Genomic DNA, 22,225 nt, shown 5'->3' on the forward strand with positions numbered 1-22,225 from the left:
ACCCCACCTCCTTCTCCCTCTCTCTCTCGCTCCCTCTCCCTCTCTCTTGCTCCCTCTCTCTCTCTCTCTCCCCCCCTCGCTTGCTTTTCCTTCTTTATTCTCTCACACTCTTCCTTTCACAATCATGCAGTGCAGAGTCCGTGTGGAGTAAGGAGAAGCCAATAGGATGAGGTTTTGGTAATAGATGCAAATGATCATGAAAAGACACTGCAAAATATGAAACAACTCATTTGCGCTGAAGTAAATCACTGAAAACTGTTTATGAACTGGCATCTCTTCTTGGAAATGTAAAGCGAGAACTCTTTAAGTGGCGATTTTTTTTTTTTTTTTTAGGGGTGGGGGGGAGGAAAGAATTCAATATCATGCAGGCTTAGAGTTTTGATTATATCCTCCTTTTATATTCCTGGAAAACACAAACTGTCGTTGCTTAGCATCTTAGCGCTTTCTTTTTTTGCTGATAGATTCCGTGGTCAGGTTTGGTTGGCTACTTCTTTTTTTTTTTTTTTTTTTTTTCCTCCTCCGAACAAATATTATTATTTAAATTAAGATGAGCTCTTATTTTGTCAACTCACTCTTCTCCAAATACAAAACCGGGGACTCCTTGCGTCCCAATTACTATGACTGTGGGTTCGCTCAGGATCTTGGGGGCAGACCCACGGTGGTGTACGGACCCAGCACGGGGGGCACCTTCCAGCATCCGACCCAAATCCAGGAGTTTTACCACGGAGCATCCTCACTCTCCAGCTCCCTTACCAACAGAATCCCTGCGCCGTGGCGTGCCATGGGGACCCCAGCAACTTCTATGGCTACGACCCCTTGCAAAGGCAGAGCCTCTTCAGCGCCCAGGAGTCGGACTTGGTGCAGTACACGGACTGCAAGCTTGCTGCCAGCGGCCTTGGAGAGGAGGCGGAGAGCTCGGAGCAGAGCCCTTCTCCGACCCAGCTTTTCCCCTGGATGCGACCGCAAGGTGAGGCGAGATGGAAAGGACAGCGAAGGAGCGTTTCCAGAGCCCATAAAGTATCTTTCTTCTTCTTTCTTTCTCTTTCTTTCTTCTTCTTTCTTTCTTCTTTCTTTCTTTCTTCTTCTTTCTTTCTTTCTTTCTTTCTTTCTTTCTTTCTTTCTTTCTTCTTCTTCTTTCTTTCTTTCTTTCTTTCTTTCTTTCTTCTTTCTTTCTTTCTCTCTTTCTTTCTTTCTTTCTTTCTTTCTTTCTTTCTTTCTTTCTTTCTTCTTCTTTTCTTTTTCCTTCTTTCTTTCCTTCTTTCTGTCTTTCTGTCTTTCTGTCTTTCTGTCTTTCTCTCTCTCTCTCTCTTTCTCTTTCTCTTTCTTTCTGTCTGCCCCTCTTTCTTTCTGTCTGTCTCTCTTTTTCTTTCTTTCTTTCGCTCCCTTTTTCTTCTCCAATGACTGTATTTTACTGCTTTATGAGGGTAAACTTTTGCACTTGTAAATTGCTTTATAGTTTAATTACCCTGAAGGAGACCTTTTCTTCTGGGGGCTCAGCGAGCCGGGCTTTCAGTGGAAGGAAGCATCCTTAAAGTTTATGGCACTTTTACAGCCTTAAAAAGCCTCTCATTTTTTGTTTTGCGTTTGGTTGGGATTTTGGTGGTGCTGCTTGCTCTCCTGGGCTGCAGCTTTTTTTTTTTTGTGTGTGTGGGCAGCCTCCTGGATCCCAGGGAGCCGGAGTATGTTGTTGTTGTTGTTCGGGTAATAAGTGTACAAGTGAAGGCTTTAGCTGGGCTGCTTGGAATGGGCTTGTGTGTGACCCTCCCCCTCCTCCGCCACCATCACCCTTTTCCTTTACAACCATCTTCCCTTTTATAATATAATACAACAGTCTTTCCTTTTCCCTGTTTGCTTCCTGCCTTTGCTTCTGCGAGTCCTTTCTTCCTCCCCCTCCCGTGTGTGTGTGTGTGGGGGGGGGGGGGGGGGTGAGTGCGTGTGTGAGAGTGTGTGTGTCTGCGTGTCTGTGTGTGTGTCTGTGTGTGTGCGCGCCTATTCCCGAGCCTGGTTTATGTATCTTTCAACCTCCTTCTCTTCTTCCCCTTTCCACCCAACCTTTGCAATTCCCCAGCAGCCGCTGGACGGAGGAGGGGGAGGCAAACCTACAGCCGCTACCAGACGCTGGAACTGGAGAAGGAATTTCTATTTAATCCCTACCTGACCCGCAAACGGAGGATCGAGGTCTCGCATGCCCTGGGATTGACAGAAAGGCAGGTCAAAATCTGGTTCCAGAACAGAAGGATGAAATGGAAAAAGGAAAACAACAAAGACAAGTTTCCCAGCAGCAAATGCGAGCAGGAAGAACTGGAAAAACAGAAAATGGAAAGAGCCCAGGAGGTGGACGAGGAAGGGGAAGCACAGAAGGTGGACAAGAAATAAAAGCATTTTTAAGGACTGAAAGGCAAGCGCTGCTGGGGTGGAAGAGCCCCTAAGCCCCACATTAATGGTAGTTAATGTAAGGGAGGGGTGGGAAACAACAATGCATAGAAAAGAGAAAGAAAAAAAAACATTTTATTGCTGTAAAACAATATAGCTGTAAGCACCACTTTCCTGATTATCCTTTGAAACAATGAACAGTATGCAAAAGTGGTCTGGAGGTCTCTCCTGCCTTTTGCCAGTTATTAACTAGTGGTAGTGTAACGCAATAGCTTATGTAAAACATGACTGTGAATTTTTTTTTTCTCTCTCTCTGTCTTTCTGTCTCTCTCTTCTTTCCTGGGGGGTGGGTTGGTTAACATAGCTTTCAATGCTATAGAAGTTATGTGAAATTACATTTGTGCACTTTTTAAAAAATTTCCACTTTTTTTGTTGTGGTTTATCTGTATGTACTGGAGGTAGCGATTGACACAAACATCCCAACAACATGAAACTGCCTATTTATGCTACAGTTTTCTCTCTCTTTCTCTCTCTTTACTTTCCTTACTTCTGTTCTTATGTTCGCTTCATTTTTTTTGTTTTGTTTTTTTCGATTTTTGAATGTCTCTTAAAAAAAAAGAGAAAAAAACATTAAAAAACGTTTTCCTCTCCTTTAGTTAGCATGCGCACAGTGAAGCAAGTTGTAAAGTGATCTTTAGGTTAACTGTGAAAAAGAATGTATACTGTATACGTGAATTACTTTATTGGGGGAACTAATGATATATTTTGTTGTTCTTTCATCACTTTGTTCTATTGTCTAAACCTGGAAGCAGCGGAAGAAAGTTACAATAAAGTTTACAAGCGAGAATTCCGTGACATCATTCTTTTACCCTGCTCCATTTCCTCCAGGACCACTTTGATAGAAAGGAAATAAAAGTCATTGTGTCGGAGCTGCAGCCCTCACCATCAAAGACTTCTTCGCCTGTAGAGATGCTGGCAGGCTGGATCGCTGCTGGGACAGGCAGAGGCAGGGGCTGGGGCTGGGGAGCTGCATGGGAACCGTGGAGAAGGGGCCGGGGCGGGAGGGGGGGAGGAACTGCGATGGCTTCTTCTGTTGTTGTTTCTAACTGTTCATGTGTGGTGACAGGTTGGGAAGCTGTGTGGAAATCCTTCCTGAAGGTAATGTGTGTTTTCCTTCCTTCCTTCCTTCCTTCCTTCCTTCCTTCCTTCCTTCCTTCCTTCCTTCCTTCCTTCCTTCCTTCCTTCCTTCCTTCCTTCCTTCCTTCCTTCCTTCCTTCCTTCCTTCCTTCCTTCCTTCCTTCCTTCCTTCCTTCCTTCCTTCCTTCCTTCCTTCCTTCCTTCCATTCTTTCTCTCTCTTTCTCTCTTTCTTTCTTTCTCCCTCCTTCTTTCTCTCTTCTTTCTCTTTCTCTTTCTTTCTCTTTCTCTCTCTTTTCTCTCTCTCTCTCTCTCTCTTTCTCCCTCTTTCTTTCTCTCTTTCTCTCTCTCTTTCTCTCTCTCTCTCCCCCCCTTCTCTCCCTCTCCCTCTCTCTCCCTCTCCCCTTCTCTCCATCTCTCCTCCCCTTCTCTCCATCTCTCCTCACCCTACTTTCTCCGCACGATAAAGCCCAGGTCTGAATCACTGTCCTTTCTTCCCACTGGTCTGTCTGCAAAATCGCCAGTTGTGCGGCTGAGCTGTTCTCTACCCTTTCGTCTAGTGAACTCTCCTGCCATGGCAAGAGAGAGCGTATGGTGTATGGGGATGCACACACATCCCCTTGCAACTTAACCTTGGGAAAAGGGAAACAGTGCAAATCCTAGATGCACATCCACCATTGTCTGAGCTGCTTTTCGTGCCACCCCCACCCCCCAAAAAGAAAAAAAAAAAAACAAGTCACATTTTGGAAGGTCTCTCTGCTTCTCCAGCAGAAAGCAAATCAGCCAGCTGGTAACGCTTTACTTATAATTGTAATTGAGTCCTGCAGAACCGCTGACACGCTGAACAACGGATCTGTACAGTCTTTATTTTTTGCAACAAGAAAAGCAAATGCCAGCTCAATACGAAACTCAAAGCCCGTGGCACTGGAATAAATTAGATATAGAACTGAAAGGCATTTGGAAAAAGAATCCTGAATCTATTAGGTATCAATCAGATATTTGTCCTTTGGGGGGTGGTCGCAGAGGGGGAGAGGGTCAAGGGGGAGGAGAGGAAATTATGTACTGTCTTGCCAGGGAAATGGTGCGAAGGAGGGAATTTTAGACGGGATCAATAAAAGGATAAATAGAGCTCCGCTCCTTTTTCTCCAGCAGAGAGAGACCGAGAGGGAGATGCTGGTTTATCAGCAACGTGCTTTTACACCCCCCTCGCCTTTCTCTTTCTCCCTCGGTCTCAGCTGAAAACTGATTACAGGTTGCTTATCGACTCCAGCACAATTTCACCCCTTCCAGCATAGATCTTGGAGGGTTTTATATCGCATCAATTATTTATCATATTTTATAAATCCAGCAGCACTACAATTTTTTGCCCCTGAGGAGGGAGCGGGCGGCGATTGGCGCCGCCGGAGCCACGTGCCCACGCGTCACATGGGCCGGGAGGAAAAAGGGCTCCTTTTTGGTGTAAATCTGGACTCTAATTCCGTAATATATCACGGTACCTCGTAAAACCGACACTAAAACGTCCCGACCTACAAATCACCCGGCCAAATTATGAGTTCATTGTATTATGCGAATGCTTTATTTTCTAAATATCAAGCCGCAAGTTCGGTTTTCCCATCCGGAGTCTTTCCCGAGCAAACTTCTTGCGCTTTCGCCTCCAACACCCAGCGAACGGGGTATGGGGCCGGATCCACTCCTCCCTTCGCCGCCTCCATGCCCGGGCTCTACTCCAGTGGCAGCGCCGTGCACCCCCAGGCCCCCACCATGTACTCCTCCGGCTACGGCCTGGAGCCCAGCTCCTTCAACATGCACTGTTCCCCCTTTGAGCAAAACCTCTCCATGATGTGCCCGGGAGATGCCTCCAAGCAGAATTGCAACAAAACGGACCAGAGGGACTCAGATTTGCAAAGCGACAGTAACTTCCGCATCTACCCCTGGATGAGGAGCACAGGTAAGCCCAAGCCTCCTTAAAGAGAGGAGCCCGGGGAGGTGGGGGGAGTGTAAATTATTTTATGGCGTGCGCGGGGGGTGGCGGAGGGGGAGGGGAGGGGGGGAATTGTCCCCAACTCCTTTCATGACGTTTCATCGAAAACGAATCTCTGTCTTCAAAAGGGAGAGAGAGAGAGAGAGAGAGAGAGAGAGAGACCCCCGCAATAAAGCCATCCTTTTAGCTTTAAATATTTATTAGTGTTGCTGGGGCTGTGTATGTGCCATCCAAAAGGCAGTTTGTCTTTGAGAGGACAGACAGAGCTGCAGAAATAATGGCCATCCCCTTCTTCTCCTATATTTACAGGATGAAGATTGTGCTACCCCTACGTAGATATAGATATAGATTCTGAAATGAACTGTTTATGGGAGGTACCCGCAAGCTTGTTTTGTTAGGTTTCAAAACCTTCATTTGCCAGCCCCTCACCGCAATGTCCCAGATGCTGCAATTAAGCCTAGCATGTTACCATCAGAAACAGCAACACATCATTCCTTGTTCAGTAAAAACCCTTCTCTCAAAACCCTGACATTCCAGCCGGGATCCGGATGGATGGATGGATGGATGGATGGATGGATGGATGGATGGATGGATGGATGGATATAAGGACTGTGAGAGGGAGAGCACGTTTATCCGTGTGACCGCCAGAAAAACCCAAGCCAGGCAGGCGGCACGAGGAAGCGTACTGTGTGCTCTGCGCCCTGGGGAAGTCTCTTAGGAGGCGGTGGGACTTGTCCTGGGGCGCTCAGCGTGGGCCTGCCCGCCTCGGAGTTGGGGCTTCCCGGGCAGCTGCCGCGGCGCTGGCAGCGCAGCCCCGCGGGAGGCCGCGCAGAGCTCCGCGGGGAGCGGAGAGGGGGCGCCCCGCAGCGGGACGCGCTGCCGCCCGCTTCTCCCCCAGTGACCCACTCCGCGCCGGGCCGCCGCGCTGCCTGCGTTCACGAGAGTGCTCCGTCTCCGTGTATTAGTGTCAATTAACATTTAATAAACATCCCGTTCCCTCGCACGGGAGCGCCCCGGCTCTACCCGGGCCCGTGGAAGGAGCGCCTGAGGCCGGGCTTCCCTGGGGCTCCGGACCCCAGCCGGGGCACGCCGGCCGGCGGTGGTTATACTCGTGTGAGACTGGGAAGAGGGGAGGAAGGCGCTGCTGTCCTGTCTGGGAGACGAGAACGCGTGAGCTCATTTCTACAGACCCCCGGCTTCGCCAGAGCCAGATTGCAATTTGAGAGCATCCCTGAGAACAAACCTCAAGCTGCAGCCAAATTATGGGAATGTGTCTTGTTAGTAAATTTCGGGGGCGACCGGACTGTGGGCCAGACTCCCTGCAAAGTAAAGGAAAAAGAAAACAACACAGCAGCCAATGCACTGCAGCTTATAAAGGCAGGAGATACCATCACAGCTATTTGGTGGTCTGTTCTTTCCGCTACCTGCTCCACTGTTTGTTCACTTTTATAGTTGATTTATCAAAGACCAAATATTTCTGGTCGTAAACACTTCGTCTCTGCTTTTATCTGACCTTAGATTTAAGAAGCCCTCCGCCTCTCCCCGCCCCCCCCCCCCTTTCCCCCTTAGCATGTGACGCTGCGAGGAACAGCACTAGAGAGGGCTTGGAAGCAGAGAAAATGCACGAGCGTCCCTGTACTCCAAACCCTGGATGCTCTGGGATGTGTTCTGCCTAAAACTAGGGAAACTCGACCTCGGTCGTAAAAGCGGGTTCTCGTCCGCCGCCCGACACCCCCACCTCCCACCCCCCCCCGCCCCCCCCCCCCGCCTGATGCCCACTGTGCGATCGCGCTTGTGGAATTTCATCAGCGAGCAGAGATAGAGTTGTCATCCCTATTCAGCAGCAGTTTATGGCTCTCCTTCAGAGGATTTTACAACCCACATTCCACAACCTGCAGATTTTTGCTTTACAGCTAGCATGGCTATTTTACTTTTTTTCTCCTTTTAATGACTAGGTCTTTTCTTCTTTTAAAAAAGAAAAAAAAAAAGAAGAAGAAGAAGAAGTAGAAGAAGAAGAAGAAGAAGAAGAAGAAGAAGAGGAAGAAGAAGGAGTCTAGTGGAATGTGTGGAGGAGAGGCCGAGAGCTGCTGTTTGCTAACCCGAGTTCTTTGGGAAATAATATATTATACTGTAGATATACACTTACATGGAAAATAGAACCAGGATTACAAACACCATATTGTATAATTATTTCCAGTTGGACTCAGGAAATGTCGGTTTGGAACGGGGCGTGTGTGGAATTAAGGGTCGGGCCCTTTCCCGAGCCCTGCTCAAGGACAACAGAATAGTAGTGGCGAGTCTGGGGTAGGTGTTGAAGCATTCTCATGTATGCACACACCCACAGGAATAGTCCGAGGGTAGCAGCCCCCATGTCAGCCCCTGCCTGCACAGCCCCAGTGAAACAGAAGTCGCTGCTGTGCCCAAAACATTCCTTGAAATAATTAAGACCATAAGACACCTTCTAAGCAAGCACCCTGATGACAGCTTTAAGAGAGGACAAATAGTTGGATCTGGGTAGGTATCAGATGCCTCTCACACTCTTGCTCGGTGTTTGTGTGTGTGTATTTATTCCCCAACCATCCTAACTTTCTGGCGCCTAAAACTAAAGTAGGAACTTTGAGTTTGACTGGTGCTACGAGGGCAGGAAACTTTCTGAAGTTTGCTGTTCGTTCACGCACTAGCTCGGAGCCACACGCAGGCACAGGCTTATCAGGGATGCATGCAAAAAAACACTGCACGCATTTCCTAGAGTAAAGAAAATTAAATGTGCAGTGGTTTCAAAGCTAAGAACAGGAAGAGTGAAGTTGGAAAAGCTTCTAGAATGCGGAGCTGATTTTGCAAATAAAAAGGCAGATAGTCTCATGTTGCACAGTTCATCCGAGGATTTTGCACTCCTGTGGAACTCAAGTGGATGGTGCTTGCTAGGCTGCACCAAAAGACAAAAGCAAGAGGGTAAAACCTAACCGCAGCATCAAAACAATACTCCCTCCCCCACCTCAAAAAAAAACCAAAAAACACTAATACGGATCTAATTTTGCTTCCCAGGCACTGACAGAAAACGCGGCCGCCAGACCTACACCAGGTACCAGACCCTGGAGCTGGAGAAGGAATTCCACTACAACCGCTACTTGACGAGAAGGAGACGCATCGAGATCGCCCATGCCCTGTGTCTCACAGAGAGACAGATCAAAATCTGGTTCCAGAACAGGCGCATGAAGTGGAAAAAAGAAAATAAAACCGCCTGCTCCGGCAGCCAGGAAAAGCCAGACGTGGAGGACGACGAGGAAGAATGAAAGGGCAAAATGTGGATCCAGGAAACGTGAAAACCCACGCGAACAGAAAAGGGGAAAAACACACAGAAGAAAAGACTATATATTAAAATACATAAATGAGAAGTGCATAAATAATTAAAAACATAGGAATGATACATTGTGTTTCCTGACACTGAAAAAAAAAACTACCTATATTAAAGTCTTTTTTTGGGGGTGGGGGGAGATAAGACAATAGAATGAATATCTACCTATTAAATGTGGCTTTAGAGTCAGAATAGACACATTTTTCTATGTGAGTCTTCCGATAGTACAAGTAATTTGTAAATCTCCGTTTGTATTTCGCTGTGTACTTTTTGGTATGAAGTAATGTGGTCGTGTTTAGCACCTTTAATTTAGAAAATGTGACCTGAAAGTCTGAATGCAAATTATACTTAGCGTATATAGAATCGTGTACATAATATGAATGATTATCACCCCTTTTCCCTGTAACCTCTGTGGTTCTTTTCACGTTGCTATGCTGTTTTGTCTGTGTATATTTTTACTGGGATTTCTTCCCTGTTCACGTCTCTAGGAAAAAAAAAAAAAAGGAATTAATATTGTGCTACGTAAAATGTTATATATCGAAGTAGCAATTTATTTAATGGCAACGTGTTGCTTTTTGTTCTTCCCTCGTCTGTGATGACTATTCTTCGAAATAAAAAGTAAATCTCCAATATTCCAGAATCACGTTGGGTTCAGTCCCCTTTTCATATTAAAACAGTACACAGGCTTTTGGATTTAATTTTTTCCCCAAGGAAAATATGTATAGTAAAAGATCTTTTTTATATTAAAACATGCCACGACCTGTAATCTTAATCTTCTCTTTCTTTTTTAGCAAGGTCACTGCTAAAATCTATTTCAATAGATTTCAAAGATCAATATAATACCTTTTTCAACAGATTTGGCAAAAATATAAAAATATAACTATTATTCTGGGCTCTGGAAATGCGGGCTGGTCATCTCTCTCTTTCTCTCTCTGGGATTGTGCTGTGGCGATTACTGAAGTAGGTAAAAGTATAAAGAAGGAATGCGAAGAGGCCAGAAGCAGCCCAAACAGTCTTTCCGCCCTTTGTTTTAATTCTCTTCTTACACCCCCCCCCTTTTTTTTTTTTTTTTTTGAGAGAGAGATTCTCCCTCTGCTTTTCAATTACCTTACTGCGGATTAGAACTATTTCATTAGTACCAAATAATGTTTAACATCAAAGCGCGCATAAAATAAATTAAAGCAATTAAACGCAGGAAAATCACCAATGCAAAACAAAAGTGAGTAACTTTAAGCACTTGCGCAGGAACCAACCTTCGCCGCCCTTTCCCCCTCCCGTGCCTGTTTGTTTATTTACATTTCCAGGGTGCGCAGTAAAGACGCGGATTCCTCCAGCGGAGGCTCCACATAACTTGCTCGACAAATGTATGCTCAAGATGCACACACGGAAAAAATCAGACAGCTTTGGAAGCACTTCTGGCTTTGCAATGGCAGCTTTCCACCTTTCCTTCCTTGCGGCTCTGTCTGCCTGCCTTTTCACCACCCGCCAGCACAGATGACTTCATGTCTTAAGTGAAGGCGCACAGGGCGTCTTTAGCAGGTTCCAGCGAAAATAAGATGCCACGTCAAGTGTCGGCGCGCCCACATCTATCATACAGATTTGCAGTATATACTACATATCCTAATTATGGCAAGACCATTGTTAAAGAGAGCAGCTGTTATGGCTTCTGAACACTGAAATCCTACTTGAAGAGAAGGGTAAATAAAGGGAACTTCCTTTTTTCTTGGTGAAATCCGTTGGTGCAATCTCTTCGCGTAGCGAGGAAAAAAAAAAAAAAACAGTTCTAGAAATTTCCCCCTAGTCCTGGAGCTCTGCTGCATTGGCACGGCTTTCTGCCCCCTTGGCACGGACCTCTGCCATCGGGGACAAGCAAGAATTGAGGAGGATTTCATAAAAAAGGCAAAACGTCCCCCACCGATGCCTTAATACCATGAACCCAGGGCAGCGGCTTACCGGCGGGGCATCCCGTCACCCCCCCCCCCACCTTGTAGAGGGAGCCCGGTGTCTCCCCGGGGGTGATCAGCCGTGGGGACCCGGTGAGGCACGAACCCCACCGGCTCTGCTCTGCCCAGGGCATGAGCACCCCGGCCACGGTCTACTTTTATTTCCTTTTTTTTTTTTTTTTTTTTTTTACTTCCCTAAAACCTGGTAATTGCCCTTTTCAGCAAAAAAGGTTCCCAATTGAGTAAAAAAAAAAAAAAAAAATCCCTCCCGAACCCCACTGTTTTACTATGTCTTTACACATCTAAAAGCCAAACCCAAGCCCAATCTCTTTATTTCAGAGGAGTTATTGTTCATAGCCTATTACGTGAGAAATTATTCGATCATTTCTCTCAAACACCCCCCACATGCAACCAAGGGGGGAAGAATCCCTGAACCCCCTTTCATATTCTTTTATTTTTGTTTTAAAAAAAAGATGGCGGCTAAGAAAAAGACTGCTGTTAAACCGGTCATGAAGAAATGCAATAAATTCCTTGTTGTTTTATGAAAATTTACAACTTTGTGATAGAACTTTATGAGTGGCTGGGTTCTGGGATTGGCCAGAGCCGGTCATGTGGACTGCTAACCGTGAACATGAACTTTTTATTATTTCCCATGTGGTTATATTGCACCATTCTTCTGTCCGCTGCACCTTGGGTCGGATCAGTGTCCTCTATAGGGCTCTCGCCTCTTTACATTTTTTTACTTTTGTGTATAGGTTCGATAGGGCTAAAACAGGGGAGAGAGGAGGGGGGACGCCAGTGCACACATCCACACACACTCATAGACACCCACATCCGCACACACATAGGAAAAGAGGTGCTTTATTTTTATTTTTATTTTTTTTTTAAATTCATCTGTTAATTTGCCTGCTGACTTGGAATCTCAGTAGTAATGGAGGGACAGAGGAGATTCTGGACCGAGTGGAGGCTATCATTTTTCAAAGAGGGAAGTTACTCCATTTTCTATGCAAATGACAGAAATGCAAGAAGCTATCACAAGTCAGAGAGGCAATCGACGGCTATCAGGTTGGGACAATATTTGTCAGCTAACAGATAAGCAAACGCTGTCTCTCTGTCCCTATATATTTACTTATACCACAGAAATGGACGTCAAAAGGTAAGGGAATAATATCTGTTTCTCTTAATTTAATGTTTTCATTGAGAAAATGTATTTGTCAATCTGCCTTTTCTATCCCAGTCCCCATTTTCCTCTCTCCCCCTACCCAAGGGGACAAGTAGAAATAAAAGGGTGGAGTGAGGAAGAAAGGAGACACTGGAAGAAATCAGGGGTGGTGGAAATCTCTTTAAGTGAAATTTTCCCCTTAAAAGTGTAACATAAGGTGGGAAAAGGAGGGGGAGAAGAAAGAGGGAAAAAATGAATAAATGGGGGGACGACAGAAAGAGAAGGAAAGAAAGAAGGAAAGAAGGATGGAAGGATGGAAGGAAGGAAGAGAGAGAGAGAGAGGAAGAGAGAGAGAAAAGAAGGAAGGAGGAAAGAAAGACAAAGAAAAAAATGAAGGAAGGAATTGAATGGAATAAGAAGAAAGTAGCCTGTAAGGTCACCTGGAGATTGTAGAGTTGGAATGAAGGATTTTGCAGTAGATCGGTGATGAAGGCTTTTAGATACTGTCTTAAAAAAATTACCAAGCCCTTTGTGGGTAGTTGTCGTGTTTTGTTTTGTTTTGTTTTGTTTTGTTTCCCTCGCAAAATCTCTTGACAGTTTGCCTGTCTTTAGGCGCCCAGTAATTTGCCGAAGTTTGTGTGGAAGCCAGTTGGGTTTTGCGTTGCTCTCCAGGGTCATTATTATGTGGGTGGTTTCTTCAAAGAGGGCAGTTCACGGCAGTCCCCAAGAACAAGGTTCTGAAAATTGGGGGTGGGGGTGGGGGTGTTGGAGGGATGGGGGGGGGTGTGAGGGGGTGAGGAAGAGAAACGAAAAGAAAGAGATTAAAAAAAAAAAGATAATAAGAATGAAGCCAACCCAGATAGCAGTGCTCTCATTGCGATTCTTTTTTGTTATTGTTTTTTTTTTTTCTTCGTGAAACTCCCAAATGAAGCTGACGTTGCGACGCAATAAGCCTCCCCGTATTTAATTGCGTTTTTCAGTGTTAACGGGTCTTTACGGATTTTCATACCGGAATACCGGGTAGGGTTTCAGACCCACGTTGTGTTGGTCCTTTTCCACAGCTTGCAACCAGGTTTTGTGCAAGTTTCCCCCCGTGTTTTCTCTCCTCTGCCTGTCTGATACCCTAACGTTTGCCTTCGGTTTTAGGAGAAACTGTCCGGAGATGCCCGTCATTTTGAATGCGTTTTTTCTAGACTTCAGGTTGTTTAAATAGTACTAATTGCTACTGTTATGGGGTGATTTTTAAATAAGATGTAGAAGCCTCTATATGTGAAGCGAGATTGAGTAATAAGAAATTCATTACTTAAGCATAAACCATTTTATGACGTGCCAATTTATCTCACCTAATTTCAGTGTGTCTGAAGGTTGCATGGACCAGAGTAAATGATCGCAAGCCGTGGAAATAATAAACAGAAAGTCGTTTTTAAAATATATTTCTTCCCGAACCTGTTACATTTTTCATAAATCACGGGAAAAAATATAATGCCGGTTCGCACGCCTGTTTTCCTCTAAGTCTCTCCGCGCTCATTTCTTCTTTCTTTTCTTTCCATTTTTTTTCCAATTCTTAATTAAAAAACAAACAAGCAAATAAATAGAAACCTTGCTCCATAACGCTTTTATGCCGATTCTTCCACATCCTGCGTGGGCAACCACTTGTGGAAACCTCGCACTTCGGTGCGGGCAAGTCTTTTTAACCTCGTCAGCACGGGTCGGCGTGGGATGGCCGAGAAACCTCCGAGTGCCCCGGGGTGGGGGGCCCGCGCTGCTGCCGGCGGGCGCCCCTCCTCGCAGTCTTCCTGCTTGCTAATTTAAGAAAATAAAATTAAATAGAATAAAACGAAGGCAGCCCCCGGCGGCGCCGTTCCCCCGGTGCCGCCGCCGCGCTGCGGGGCTCGCCCATTCCCCGCCGTCTGCTGCCATCTACCGTCGACGGCTGCGGCCGGCGGCTCCCCGGGGGCTCCCCGCAGCCGGTGCCCCGGCGTGGGCGGCTCTGCCCGGGTCCTCTCTCCCCGGCCGGGCGGCCGGAGCAGGCGGCCGGCAGCGCCCGGCGGGGCCTGGCTCCGCGCTGCTCGGGAAGGGAAGCGGCTTTCGAATGCGTTTCCACCCTTGAGGCTTGGTGCCCTGCTGGGAACTGCAAATGGGAGATGTGCTTTTAGCTGTTTGCGTGGTCTTACAGTGTCTGAATATGCGTACGCGGGATGCGCTTGCACATGTACGGGCACTGACATGGGCAATGTACACCCCGTACGAGTGTGTGTTGCTCTGCGCACACCCCGATGTGTAGTGCTGTGTGTGTGCAACTGTGTGTTTGTTCCTTGCCGTGTGTGTATAAATACATACATGCATATACATTCAAAGGCTATCTATCTCTCTATCTCTCTGTTTATCTATCTGCACACACACGGAAGATGAAAGATAGCCGGTTGTTTGCTGAGCGTGAACACAAGCGGAGATCTTGTAAAATGAAACACGGTAATGACGTATGAGGCAAAGGCGAGGCTGGGGATTTCAGCTAATCATAAAAGGCAGAGGAGCTTTTATTTATTTATGGCTTCGAGTGGTCATTTCAGTGGGCTCTGGAAAAGATATGTCAAGTCGCATACACAAAATTGAGGTGGTTGCTGGGGAAGGAACAGAGAGTAAAGGCAGACGACGAATCACTTTTAAGTTACTCTGAGCTTTGAAGGGACAATGCGTGTCTGTTATTTTAAAAGGTTTCTCTCTCCTTCCCTCCCTTCCTCCCTCCCTCCCTCTTTCTCCCTCTCGTTTTCTCTTTCTACCACACAGTTTCCTGGCAACTGTTTATGTCTAGGCTAGTGACACTTTCTCTAAGAAAGTGAGATGCTGAGTGACTACATGTATAAAAAAAAAGGGGGGGGGGGCAGACACGACGACTTTCCTTTGACTAACAACATCCATGATTAACTTATTCTATGTTGTAATTCCCAACACCTCGCAGCATTCGCCTTCCACATTTTATGACATGTATCGGCTTCTCCTTACCTTCTCCTACGTATCCAATCCAATCTACTAGCAGCCCCCTTCCCCCGGTCTCAGGGTTTTCTTTTGCCGAAATAGTTCAGTATGAATGCATTTTGACTACCCCAATGTCCTTACCCCCCCCGCTCTCCCTCCTCCGCCCTCCCCTTTTTGTTAATAATTAGCTGCACTCTTTAATGGAACAATGGTAGATTATTATTACTTCTTTTCAAAGATCCCATTAAGAAGGTTATTATGCACTGCACGGGAAGTCAGGTAAATTAAACTTAAATTGCTGGAAATTAAGTTTCAGATGGTTATGTGCGGAGAGAGCAAGTATTTTTTTCTACACCTTCAGGGGTCATTGTTTTAAACACGCCAGCACTGCAGCGCATACATGACTTCTGTGGTTGTTTCTTTCCCCAATGTGATTTTTACTGTGCATGAACATCACAGGGGAGGCTTCTCTGCTGCCAATTGCTTTCTATGTCTGACTCCAGGAACAAGTTTTTTTTTTTTTTTTTTTTCCCTAAGTGTTTTCGTGGTATTTACTTGACTTTATGGCTGCAATAAGTCCCTCGGTAGGGAAACCCCCGCTGTGTTCTCACTTCAGAAGGATCGGGAATTCCAGCTCCACATGAAAAAGAGTTTCATTTTTTATTGGAACCAACTGCACTGAACTTTCTACCAAGTTCTTAGCCGGTTTAGCTTTCACACAAGAAATGCTCTGTTCTGTTTGCATTTCGAAATGTTTGGGTGTTGTTTTAATCCCCTCATCTATTTGCCTTTCTCTACTTTGTGGAGTAGGCATTTGCTGCCCAGAAAAGCGAACAAAAATCGAGACCTTCCTGGGCAGATAGCTGTGATTGTACATACTGTAAATACGTCTCTTTATCTTTATTTATACCCCGCCAGTTGAGTGATGTCAGTCAGGAGAGGAAAGACGGGTTCCCAGCGCAGAATGAAATACGTTATACCACCTTCTGGCGTCTCTTGCAACTTCCCCGGTTTATTGCTCCTTAGCAAACCCTGTGCCTGTTTTTAAGCAGATGAGGCCAAAGACTGAATAAAGATATGCCAATGAGTACGGTCAAAGACAAATCTAACTTAAGGGCTGCTGTATAAGCTTGCTTCTGCATCCGTTATTCTTTGCTCTGTGTCTCCGTCCCTCCCGGCTTGTCTGGCGCTAGAGTCGTCCAAAGAAAATACCGCAAAATCGGTCTCAGATTTACATGGGGACTTTGGCGGAGAAGACAGGAGATTGTCTATTAAGTAGCTGTAATAATAACTCAATATTTATTTATTTATTTACTTTGGTAAAGCTATTTAGATGGGGAGAGAAACCACCTCTGTGCTTAATGTACAGTTCTCTGAGATTTAGTGCGGTTTAAGACCTCTGCTAGAATTTGCATGCATTATATGTGGCAAACCAATTAGACTGCGGTTCAGACCCTTCAAAATGCACTATGACACATTTTTTCAGGTTGGAAATAATGTTTTCTTCTTATTTTTTTTATTTATTTTTTTTTATTTTTTATTTTTCTCCCACAAATAACCGTCTGCAGTGTCAAGAGAAGCTTCACCCTTCTTCTAAAAAGCGGGATGTATTAATGTTATCTATAGCGTGTCTAAAATGTTAGCAATTAGCAAGCGGACAGATTAAATTCATTTTATTTTCTTATATAATGGCGACAGTCAAGCCACTTAAAAAGTCTGTTTTAGTCATAAATGCGCTAAAATGAGTAGCATTTTACTGCTGTAAAACATGGGGAGGGGATGGGGCGGTGTCAAACTATTTTGAAGAATTGACTTGCAGCGAAGTCATGAGAACTGATAGAAAATATTATAGTAAGCATTTTCAGCAGATGTACTCACGCGTTGAATTATCAGGACATCAATTTCTTAGCCAAAAATGTGCAGGCAAAGCTGATCATGCCAGATAATCGCTGTTTTTGTAGTGCTACCAATATTGTGTAATTCTCAAATCAAATGTATGAGCTGTACGGCTCCTGCAAAGCAGTTAACTTCAATCTCTCATCCGATCTTTTTTTTTTTTTTTTCTTCTCTAGTCATCGTTCCCTTTCAATCTTCCTTTTTTTTTTTTTTTTTCCCTTGCATACCAATAAAGTAGATCTACGTAAGTTTGGGTCCACTCCATACACAAAAGGAAACTCTGCAAGAACAAATATAAGAGATATCAGTCAGAGAGGGGGTGGAGGATGGAAAACTACTTCCTTTGCATGTTATTTCCTTGAATTATAAGGATTACGTTTCAGTCGAAATGTTCATTGCAGCCGTGGCATGAAACAATCTTGGCTGTGCTTATGTAAATATGATGTTTAAAATATATTAGCTCGTAATAAGATACGGATTTCTTAGATACTTAAAGCTCTGTCAGACAGCCGCATTGGCAGCTTTACAGTGAGCATGTACTATATGTAATTCTAGATTTGTAGCGCACACGGCCACAGATTCAAGTACAGGGGAGTGAATATTATAAGGCGTGCCATTTCACTGCATATAAGAACCGACAGACAGATGGCTACAAATTCGGACAGGAAACAAATCCTTTATATAACGCGAATGATCAGTGACAGTCCTGGTTTTCATTATTACTTTTTTTTTTTTTTTTTCCTGTAAGATCGCTCTGATTTTTCCCGCTTGAAAAAATAGTAGGCACCGAATAGAGATCCCACATTACCTTGAGCAAACAGAGGTCTGAAGAGGGGATGCACCAGGTAGTGCAGAGTACATCCCTGGCGACGAAATCCAGGAAAAAAAATAATGAATTAGTCGAACCCAAGAAGAAAGTATAGCTTTTGGGATGGCAGGGAATTGCTTGAGACTTTCGAGCTTATCTCTTTCAACGTTTTAAGTTTGCAAAAATAAGTATTTTGCAGTGGGGATGGGCTCGAAAGGAGGGATGCAAAAAGGCAGGGTCCCTGCGCACCTCCAAGGCAGCAGACCCACCACACCAGAAATTTCCTCTCGTAAAAAAAAATAAAAATAAAACAAATAAAATAATAGAAATAATTTTTAAAAAATCTCGATCGGTAACAATCAATAAACTCAGCTTTTGATCGTAACACAAAGTTTCTTTTTCTTGTTTTTTTGTTTGTTTGTTTGTTTTTTCCAGAAAAGGTCGAGCATAGATTTGGTATTAACAAAAAAACGCAAGAGGGCACAATGCGGTACAATACTCCAGAGCAGATCGGGATTTAGCAAGGGATAAAGGAAATACTTCGATTTTCCATTTATCTCCTGAATATGTAGCTTTTGCAGATAAATAAACGAAAAAGATACTATATATGAAAAGCGGATGTTTGTTTTAATCCAGCGCAGCTTTCTTAACAGGGAATGCTTAACAGGGAATGCTAATCTATAGTAATTAGATAAACATGAACCGAAATAAATTGTCAAAATCCATTTCTTCTCCTATAGGAAATCTCTTAGTCTAACCAACGGGATCTCATCCTTGCAAAGTTCACACACACAACTTTTTTTCATTAACTGTAGAAAAGTACCCAGATATTTTAGGACGAATTGCAGACTCTAAGGGTTAAAGTTTTCCGAATGTAAATAAATAACTTTTTTTTTCCCACTTACACCAGGTATTTGTATACATTATGTGTGTGGATGCACCGCCATCCATACACACAGGCTTTCACATTCACACTCCCCCATGCTGAAGTCGTCGGGGGGGGGGGGGGGGGGGGAGCATTTATTTATGAAGCTCTGAGCGCGCCGGGAACGTTTCTTTCCGCAGATATCATATATTTGGTTAAGGGGGTGCATTTCTGTTGTTTAAAAGGGAGGGAAAAGGGGGTGGATGGTTTGTTCTTGGGGTCCCTGGTGCAATCTCAGCTCCTCATGGGTGCTATTTTGCAACCTCAGGCGCCTGCTATTGGTCAGCCCATGATCAGATGGTTGTATTTCCTTGTGTCCCTCGCTGGCACCACGCCATCTCCCTTCAGCTAAAACCCAATCTCCGATATACTACTAATAGCTAAACCACTTGGACTATAAAACACAACAAATCATAAAGCCGGGAAAGGACGGCAGGCTCCTTCCAATGAGTTCTTATTTTGTCAACTCGACCTTCCCGGTGAGTCTGGCGGCGGGGCAGGAGCCCTTCCTGGGACAGATCCCGTTATATCCCTCGGGCTATGCGGATCCTTTGAGGCACTACCCCACCACCTATGGAGCCACGGGAGTCCAGGAGAAGGGCTATGCCTCCTCTCCCTACTACCAGCAAAGCAACGGAGCCTACAGCCGCAGCTCCGCCTGTGACTATGGGGCCGGCGGTTTTTTCAGGGAGAAGGACCCTGCGTGCGCCCCTTCCAACCTGGACGAGGTGCCCTTCGCCCCCGAGCCGCGCAAGTCGGACTGCGCGCAGAGCAAAACTGTGTTCGGAGAGAGCGAGGAGCAAAAGTGTTCCGCCCCGGTTTACCCCTGGATGCAGCGGATGAACTCTTGCAATAGTGAGTTTACTCTTTTACAGAAATAAATACATCAATCTCCTCCCCCCTTTTTTATTTGTTACCGCCAGAGTGAGAGAGCGAGAGAGCGAGGGAAGCAGGAATAAGGTTCACTTTAGAGCCCAAACTTCCAGCGGGGAAGTTAGGCAAAATGAGAGGCTCCAAGTTGCTTCTGACACGCACCAAAACTTCACGCCGCTGAAGTATTTTTTCTTTTCGCCAAGTTCCCCCCGCTTCCCCACTAGAAAAACAGCAAAAAAGTTTGCTCCCTATTTAATCCCCGGTACAGTATTTCTGCTTTCCCCCTTCTTTTTTTTCCACATTCCAGTTTGCGTGTCACGCAGTCACAATGATTTGTCTCTGTCTCCCCTAAACGCACAGGGAGATACCTTTTCTAAATCAGATCTGGATGACTTTACACATGCACGTACCCACACCCTCAAGCAGCTTCCTCTCTCTCTAGATAGCCGACCTGGAGTTAGATAATATAAAAGTGTTTAAATATTTGAAAGGAAAGAGCTACATTTTTAATGAAACTTACACGTAATGAAAAGTCTGCCTGGGGAGAATTTTTTTCTCCTGGTGATATATGACTTTTTTAAGTGCTGTTTCCTCAATCAGGAGAAGGGGGAAAAATGAGAGAGAGAGAGAGGGAGAAAGAAAAAAAAAAAAGAAGAAGAAAAAATTGAGTCTCACCACCCTTATCCCCATGTTTAGATGCATTTGTTGCCTTTTAAGTTCCGAATTGATGTCCATTAGCGCAGGGACATAAAGCGTTGTATCCTCTTTAATGTCGACTTTGGGCAGATCGATTCACTTCATTATTGCTTAAATGCTCAGATCTATTACAGTTGCCGGTAGGGTGGAAAACAGCGGAGGGGGGTGGGGGTGGGAGAACACCTTGCGATTTTTCATCGCGGAGTAAGATAGATCTCGCCCTGTCTCCCCAGCCCGCTGCAGGCTGGCGCGGTCCGCACCAGCCCCTGCTCTGCCCGGCCGCCCGCAGCCCGCGCGGGCTCCCCGCGGGCGCGCACCCAGGCGGCCCGGCCGCGGGGGCTCCCGGGGGGGCTTTTGTTGGCCGAAGCCTGGGGAGGGCAGGGAGCAGGCCCCCTCTCCTCCGCACACAGGCACGGCGCAGGCGGCACCGTCCCCCCGGGTTGCCCGGGACCTCCGCCGCCCCGCTAAACCCCGGGGCTTCCCCCCCCCCCCCCCGCCCCCCTTCTCTCTCTTTTTTTATTTTTATTTTTTTTGCGGGTGTCGCAGGTTCCTCCTTCGGGCCCAGCGGCCGGAGAGGCCGCCAGACCTACACCCGCTACCAGACGCTGGAGCTGGAGAAGGAATTTCACTTCAACCGCTACCTGACCCGGCGCCGGCGGATCGAGATCGCCCACTCCCTCTGCCTGACGGAGCGGCAGATCAAGATCTGGTTCCAGAACCGCCGGATGAAGTGGAAAAAAGAGAACAAACTGCTCAACTCCTCGCAGCTGAGCGCGGAGGAGGAGGAGGAGAAAACGGCGGAGTGAAAGTATTATTTAAAAAAAGAGAGAGGGAGTGAGTGCGTGCGTGTGAGAGCCAAGAGGATGAGGGTGGTGTGGGCTGGCTGCGAGGAAAGGGAAAACGTGCACATTGGTGGGACAAGCCCTCTGCAGCAACGGCAACAGCTAGAAAGTTTGGGCCACCAATGCCATGGACTCGTGTTCCCAGTAAACTGTCGTGTCCAGAAAAAAAAAAAAAATCAGGCTTCTAGTTGCGTTTTTTTCTTCCTAGACTCCCCCCCCCAGTAAAATCATAAAAAAAAAAAAAAAAAGTGAGGAGATAAGCAGAGAGGAGAAAAGAAAGGCAGAAAAAAAAAAAAAAAAGGACTCCTACCCGTGTTTCTACCCTTGGTGTCACTGTTAGTAATATGCTAACTCTTGTATTTAATGGAAGTGCTGCAATATATGTCATTTGGGGTGTTTATTGTCTTAATTTTGTAAAAATGTTTTATGCACGGTTGACATAGGGTTTTTTTCCTTTTTTTTTTTTCCTTTGGTAAACTAATCAAGCCCTGGGGTCTTGTAATTAGTTTCTCTCTCTCTTTTTTTTTTTTTTTTTTAAGAAGAAAATCTACTGAAAGAACGAATACTACCTAAAGGGATGCAAAAGCAACAACAGCAAAAAAAAAAAGTTATATTTTATTAATTTTTGTACGTGTTGTGTTTGAAGTTTGTCTTAGGTATGACCATGGAATTCTCTAATAAAAACAAAGTCTTCGATCTCATGTACACCACACTGTCATTATTATTATCCTTCCCTTTTTCAGGGGAACTTGTCATTCTTAAGGAGCACGGAGTTATAAAGAAAGCTCTGCTACTCTCTTTATGACACTGTCTTCTAATCTGCAAGGACAAGCAACTCCAAGCATACGGAAGTTACACTGGAGAGATAAATCTGGTTTTCCCTCTTTTTGTCTAATCTTAAATGGAAGACCTTTCACCAATATTATTTCCTCGTTGACATTCTGCTTTAGTATAGCTCTTTTTTATTGTTATAGTACAAAGAGTTATGACGAAATGCTCTCCATATACATAATAAATCAAGGAAACAGGCAAAAATATGCTCTCATTTATCTACCAAAGATACCTAACATTTGCCTAGCATCTTTCAAACATCTGGTCCCTTACTTCACATCCCCGAATCAAAGTGAAGTGTATTGCAAAATACTCCAGATTTCAAGGGATTTTTTTCCTATGAAACGTATAACTTCTCAGCTACAGGAATACAGCATTCACTTATGGGAAAAAAAATAAGAGGAAAAGAAAAGAAAAAAAATCTAAACT

At 45.2% G+C, this 22,225-nt stretch overlaps 4 protein-coding genes and 1 long non-coding RNA gene across 6 annotated transcripts in view; 4 read left to right on the plus strand and 1 right to left on the minus strand.

Annotated features, from left to right (window-relative positions):
- The first annotated feature begins 154 nt into the window (after positions 1–154).
- HOXB8 (homeobox B8) lies at positions 155–3,220 on the plus strand. Its single transcript, XM_080564694.1, is given in 3 exon segments — positions 155–743; positions 746–967; positions 2,069–3,220. Coding segments are annotated over 3 exon segments (726 nt in total). The 5' UTR covers positions 155–547; the 3' UTR covers positions 2,377–3,220.
- A 1,340-nt stretch (positions 3,221–4,560) lies between these two features.
- On the plus strand, positions 4,561–9,487 carry HOXB7 (homeobox B7). Its single transcript, XM_080564696.1, has 2 exons — positions 4,561–5,456; positions 8,535–9,487. Exons 1-2 carry the CDS (start codon positions 5,057–5,059, stop codon positions 8,780–8,782), a joined length of 648 nt encoding a protein of 215 aa, XP_080420822.1. The 5' UTR covers positions 4,561–5,056; the 3' UTR covers positions 8,783–9,487.
- Positions 7,446–18,827, minus strand: LOC308181412. The gene is made up of 2 exons (XR_013941452.1): positions 13,549–18,827; positions 7,446–12,686 (listed from the first exon to the last, which is right to left on the minus strand). It is a non-coding gene; the product is annotated as an uncharacterized lncRNA (long non-coding RNA).
- HOXB6 (homeobox B6) lies at positions 11,455–21,666 on the plus strand. The gene is made up of 3 exons (XM_080564695.1): positions 11,455–11,943; positions 18,823–19,409; positions 20,670–21,666. Exons 2-3 carry the CDS (start codon positions 19,001–19,003, stop codon positions 20,927–20,929), a joined length of 669 nt encoding a protein of 222 aa, XP_080420821.1. The 5' UTR covers positions 11,455–11,943; positions 18,823–19,000; the 3' UTR covers positions 20,930–21,666.
- Positions 11,806–22,225, plus strand: part of HOXB3 (homeobox B3) — a 53,867-nt gene continuing 43,447 nt past the window's right edge. The window contains exon 1 of one of the 2 annotated variants that reach the window (XM_080564687.1): positions 11,806–11,943. The gene's annotated coding sequence lies outside the window, so the exon portion shown is untranslated. The remainder of the gene's footprint in view (positions 11,944–22,225) is intronic. The other variant, XM_080564680.1, reaches the window with a different exon arrangement.

The sequence above is a fragment of the Anser brachyrhynchus genome (genome assembly GCF_964034855.1).
Source record: "Anser brachyrhynchus genome assembly, chromosome: 22".
Classification (NCBI taxonomy): domain Eukaryota; kingdom Metazoa; phylum Chordata; class Aves; order Anseriformes; family Anatidae; genus Anser; species Anser brachyrhynchus.